This window comes from Plectropomus leopardus, unplaced genomic scaffold (assembly GCF_008729295.1).
Source record: "Plectropomus leopardus isolate mb unplaced genomic scaffold, YSFRI_Pleo_2.0 unplaced_scaffold3791, whole genome shotgun sequence".
Taxonomy (NCBI): domain Eukaryota; kingdom Metazoa; phylum Chordata; class Actinopteri; order Perciformes; family Serranidae; genus Plectropomus; species Plectropomus leopardus.
The window spans coordinates 1-5,966 of record NW_024641472.1 but is presented as its reverse complement, the minus strand read 5'-3'; the positions used below and the strand labels follow the sequence as shown (position 1 = coordinate 5,966).

Genomic DNA, 5,966 nt, shown 5'->3' with positions numbered 1-5,966 from the left:
ATACATCTAAAGTACAAAAAGTACTCATTATGCAGCATGTCCCATTTGAGAATACAAAAAAGTCAACAAAAAGTACCTCAAAACTGTAAGAAAATACAGTACCTGAGTGAATGTTTGTCTTTGAATGCCATGCATTTGCATTACCATCTCTTACAATCACTAGTGGAAAGTTACAAAGTACATTTCCTTAAGTTTTATACTTAAGTACTATTCTGGCATACTTGTAATCGACTTGAGTATTTCCATTTTTGTAACATAAAGAAATTTATATTGTCAAATGAATACTTCAACTGTCATCAATGATTTTTACATTTGCTTTTATTTCTCTTTACAAAGACAACGATACAAAGAAATACAACAAGTATAACAAGTGTAAAAAATTTGATGTACAGTGATCAGACAATTAGATTTGACTATACTATAACTATGACTATTTGATTTAATACTTTAACTTTTTTTCCCCTTTAATTTTCCCTTAGAAATTGGTACACCATGATGTACAATTAAAAACATATTATTGAAGTTATTCAAGATATATAAAATTTGCCAACTACATTTAGTAAAATATGCAATCCCCAGAACCATAATTTCAGGATCTACACCTTCACATGCGTGAGTGTATTCTAAATACCCATTCAATATTTTGTATACATTTCAGCTCACTTTGAGGCAAATAAGGGTTAAATACTCAGCATGGAGGTAACAGCAGCGAGTAACAGTGGGATTCATTGAAGATAAAAGTGATTCAGTACCAAAAAATAATAACCAATCAATAAGAACTTGAGCAAAAACAAAACAAACAAAATACATTGAGCATTACCTACGAATATGTTCTCCCATTTAACATTTTTCACTTTCATGTAAATCGAATAATTGCTCTACTCTGTGTGATTGACAGGAGTGATGATCAGAGGTGCAGAGTTTTTGCCACCATCATTAGGACAGGGACTGAAGTATGGGAAGAGTTTCTCAGTGAAGGAGCAGCCAGTAAAGGAGTAGATGAGAGCTGCAGCATCTACGTCATAAAAGGAGACCAGACCCTCCTGATAATCCACAAATATTCCCACTTTATCAAGCTGAGACTTCAGAGGGAGACGGACTGCAGGGGCATCCAGAGCTGTGTACTCATTATTGTTTCTCAAGCAGATCGTCCAGTAACCATCCTCAGGGCTCAGTGGGATGTTCTCTTTCCTGTTGATCGACTCTTTGGCCACTCCTAAAGTCCATTTAGTCTTTCCTTTCACTTGAACCTCACAGTAACATCTGCCTAAAGAAAAGCACTGCTTTCCAAAGACAGAAACACAACTAGAAAATCTCTCTGGGTTGTCTGGGAGATTCTTCCTCACATCACAATGTTTCACTTGTTTTCCATCATCAGACAGGATGAGCTCAGGATGTGTTGTATCAGGATCGAGAGTCACATCCACTGCATACTGCTGGATCCCCTTTAGCTCAGCTTCAAGCAGCTTTTTCTCATCATTCTTGAGTACCTCCACGAGCTGAGACACAGCTCTCTCCACAGTCCCCTCATATGTTGATGGACAGACGCTGACCTGTGTCCAGTCCTTGGTGGGTGGAGCAGCTTTCAGGGACTGGACACTCTGGAGAAGATGGAGGTGGTCTTCAGAGCGTGAGAGCTGCTCCACCTCAGAGCTTCTCTTCTTCAGCTCAGAGATTTCCTGTTCCAGCTCTTTGATGAAAACTTCGGCCTGTTCCTGTTTTGTTGTTTGTTTATCTTCAATGTAATCAGTCAGATTGTTCATGCTTTTCTTAACAAACTCCATCAGCAAAGTGAAGACCTTAACACCATCTGCAATCTCCATCTTTGCATTTTTCTTGCTGAACTTGACTGACCGTTTGATGTTCCGAATCTTTTTTTGCCTCTTCTGGATCATCTGCTGGATTTCAGCTTCTGTATTTCCCAGCTCTGCCTTCTTTTTTTCATATTCTTCTCTCAGAGGAACAAATTCATGTGTTTTGTGGTCTAAAACAGGACAGAGTGTGCAGACACATGTCTGATCGGTCTTACAGAACAGCTCCAGAGGTTTATCGTGCTTCGTACACATCCTGTCTTCCAGGTTCTCCACAGGGTCGATCAGCTGGTGTCTTTTCAGTCCTGATGCTGTCAGATGAGGCTCCAGGTGAGTCTCACAGTAGGAGGTCAGACACACCAGGCAGGACTTCAGGGCCTTCAGTTTGGTTTCAGTGCAGACGTCACAGGGAACTTCTCCTGGTTTGGACACTTGTTGCTCTGAGCTGCTGCTGCTGGCTTTCTGTTGAGCTGACTGTCTGAACTCAGCGACCATCCCAGAGATGAAAGTGTTGACGTGCAGCTCAGGCTTTGTGGTAAAAATCTCTTTACAAATTGGACACTGCACTGGGACGTTGATATTCCAGCATTCAGTGATGCAGTTTTTGCAGAAGTTGTGTCCACATGGTGTGCTGACAGGATCAGTGAAGACATCCAGACAGATGGCGCAGAGAAACTGATCCTCAGAGAGCACACAGCTGGCTGCAGCCATATCTACACACTGTGAACACAAATGAAAGTGTGAAAAAATGGTCTAAATACAACTCTTTTTTTGTAGAAAACAACCAGCCATGCACTTAAACTACCCATTTTTAACATTGTCAAACATTGCTGTTTTGATAGTGGACCTTAATGTTGAAATATGATGTGCTATGTATGATGTGCCATTTCATCACAGAAACTGAACCAGGCTTTATACCAGAAGAGGTGGGAGGGTCAGTGTTTCATCCATTTATTCAAGCACCCGGAAAACTAAAAAACAAAAAACGAGCGAGAATTTCGTTTGTTTGTTTTTCTGTATAAACCAAATATTGGAAAAAGACGTTTGTTTTCTCATTATTTGCCTGAAAGCAACAATCAAATAAACAAGGAAATAAAAACAAAATAACAAGTCAAATTTACATTGTTCTTTATTCTTAATTATTTAATTTTTCATTTTCCTTGTCCTTTTGGGTTTTTTTTTTCAGAATTGAACTGAATGAACGGATGATACACAGACCTGGGAGCAACCTGAGCAAATTGGCTTGATATAGCTCAAAAGCATTGGAAGAAGGCACTGAACAAAAAATTAAATTAAACTAAAACAAACAAAAAGAATCCCTAAATTATCAAGATAATAATAATAAGAAAACGTATGGGAATATTGCCTGAAATTTTGTGGAAAAAAATATTTTTTTTAATTAAAAAAAAAAGAAAGAAGAGGAAATGACCTGAAAAAGATAGTTTAAAAATCTCAACAATTCTGTAACTTAATTTCAAATATGTAATTGTGATCTTTACACACTGACAATTTGCTCTTTGTGCAAAGGTTTAAATATTGTAAAAAAACATCACAAGGAAAATTATGTTGATCAGAAATTTCAAATCTTGATTTGCAAGTCCTAAGTCAAGAATGGAAAGCCCCCTTGTAATCCTAAAGCCTGAACTTTCAGTTTCAAGTCCTTGCCAAGTTGTGGAACATTTTTAACCCTTTAACACCTGGATCAGCATCAGTTTTTTGTTGTTTTTTTTTGTGCTGCATTTAGTTGCTTTTAATTATCTTTTAAATTGTTTGTATTGTTACATATACATACACATAAACATATTGAGCAACTTGGCAAAAGAAAAAAAAACCCACCAGCACCACCACCAACAACAAAAAGGTGACAAGAAAATAATCTGAAAAAATTGTGAGGGATGTGGGGTGGAGATTATAAAGATAAAGATTAGATATTATCAAAAAACAAGAGGAAAACACATAGAAAACTATATGTGTAATTCTCTTAATTATGCATTTAAAATTATGTTACAGGGAGAAATATTTTTTTGGTTGTTTTGTTTTTTAAAGCAATTTCTTGAGGTCATTTTCTTGTTTTTGTAGTTTTTTTGTTTGTTTTTGACTTTTCGCTGTCTTTTTTTTTGTGCTAATTTTCAGGTAATTTATCTAACTTTTTACTAAATTATTGGTATTTTTGAGCCAGTTCTTATTTAGTTGGTAGTTGTTTTTTTCTATTTATTTATCTTAAGAAATCAAACCAATTTGCTCAAGTTTCAAAGGTTTCAATACAGTTAATGCCATTGCAAAATGCAAACAAACACCACCAACAGTAAAGCTGTAACATTAGCAGTGTGACAGTTAGAATTGGTATACATATATATGTAACATATTGGCTTCAATTAATTTAAATGAATTGAATGATGGGTGTGACAAAGAGAGAGAAGCAGTGACTGTGCTGGCATAAAAAATAAAAAAAAATTCCCAACAAGATGACACACCCGCAGCCTGATTTATAATAAACACGACAGTGTTGACACTGTGCCAAAGGGAGGCTACTTTTCATTTTGGGGGCACTGACTTTTCCTATGAGAAAATGATTTGGTTTTGAAGCTCGAGTTAACTGTTTTGGGTGTGATACGACCTTTTGCAGGTGAGCTATGTTGTTTTGCTGAACCATTGAGGCTATTTTAGAAAATGCACTTGGAGCTTTGAGACTGTTATTCTCTGTTTTGAGAAATGAGCCAAAGCAATGGCAAAACTGAACTGACTCTGGTGCATCTGAGTGACTGATGGTATGAAATGGTGTTTTTCAGTAAGCTTAAGGATTACAACATTAACTGAGATTAGCTGATTTTATCCTTATTGCTGGTTGTTGAAAAAGGGAAGGAAGTGCACATCCAAAGTTTGTGTCAGCTGCTTGACTGAAGACACACACCAACATTAAAAAGTTAAAAGTTAAAAAAGTCAACAATATTGAGGGTTTCCAATTAATTAGACTAAGTACAGCTAATTATTTGATGTTTCCCATACTTTACCAATGAAAGGACCCATAAAATATATATTTTGAAATTCGAAGTATGACACACGTTATTTTTTTTTCCTTTTAAATATAAATTTCAGTTATACTCACCAGCGTTTGTGAGAGCTGCCCTGTTGTGGAGAAAGGCCTGGCGTGCTCTCTTAACGGATGTTTCTTCAGAGAGAAACACAAAGACTCAGGTCGACTTCAGCTCTTTTGCTGCTCTGATGAACTTTCCGTTTCATTTGTGGACTCTAAGTTTAACTCTGCCCTCCTTTCTGTGATGTTTCACAATGAGAAAACTCCCACTGGCAGATTGTCCTATCAAGGTGCTTAACCCCGCCTACTACGGAGAGTCGGGCACACCTTTAACATCACTGGACCTGACAGATATATATAATTATACAACAGTTAGTTCTGACCAAGCAATTTGATTGGTCGAGAGGCATCTCATGAGTGCTGATAAACAGTACAACATCACTGGGACTGTTAACTTTGAACTCTGCATGTATCACTCCGCTTCACGGCCGTTAAGAATCCGCTAATTAGTGTTAGAGTGAAAGTGGGATACGTTTTAACAGCGGGTTATGTTTATAGTACGGTGTAAGCATAGGTTCAAACAGCTAGTTGGCGCTGTTCACATAGCTGTCAGTTGGTCAGGTTGAGGGAGGAGAGAGAGAGAGAGAGAGACAGAAAGAGAAAGAGACAGAAAGAGAAAGAAAGAGAAAGAAAGAGACAAAGAGAAAGAGAGAGAAAGGACGGGGATTTTGAAGCTTGTCTTACATGACTACATGCATTGGAGCTACTAAACGTTATGAGGAAGCCCGGGAGGGAGCAGCTGTGATGGACAGGTTTTGGTAAACCACCGTTCACTGGGAGTAAACCAGCTCTGAGGCAAACCATGTTTTATGATAATGGGCTCCATAAATAAAATTGACTTGACTTGATTGACTTGAAATAAAAGACGCTTGTGGATCTGTTGTATAAAAGCAATATCACACTCGAGGTCGTGTGTTCCCAGAAGAGTGCAAGCTGCTATAGCTGCAAAGGGGGGACCAACTCCATATTAATGCCAATGGATTTAGAACGGGATGTCATGAAAGCTCCTGTAGGTGTGATGTGTAGGTGGCCCAATATTTTGTCCATATAGTATAGATACA

The 5,966-nt window shown here is 37.6% G+C and overlaps 1 protein-coding gene across 1 annotated transcript; it reads right to left on the bottom strand.

Annotated features, from left to right (window-relative positions):
* Positions 1-300: 300 nt before the first annotated feature.
* LOC121938926 (zinc finger protein RFP-like) lies at positions 301-5,954 on the bottom strand. The gene is made up of 2 exons (XM_042482076.1): positions 4,918-5,954; positions 301-2,531 (listed from the first exon to the last, which is right to left on the bottom strand). Exon 2 carries the CDS (start codon positions 2,520-2,522, stop codon positions 879-881), a length of 1,644 nt encoding a protein of 547 aa, XP_042338010.1. The 5' UTR covers positions 2,523-2,531; positions 4,918-5,954; the 3' UTR covers positions 301-878.
* Positions 5,955-5,966: the final 12 nt, after the last annotated feature.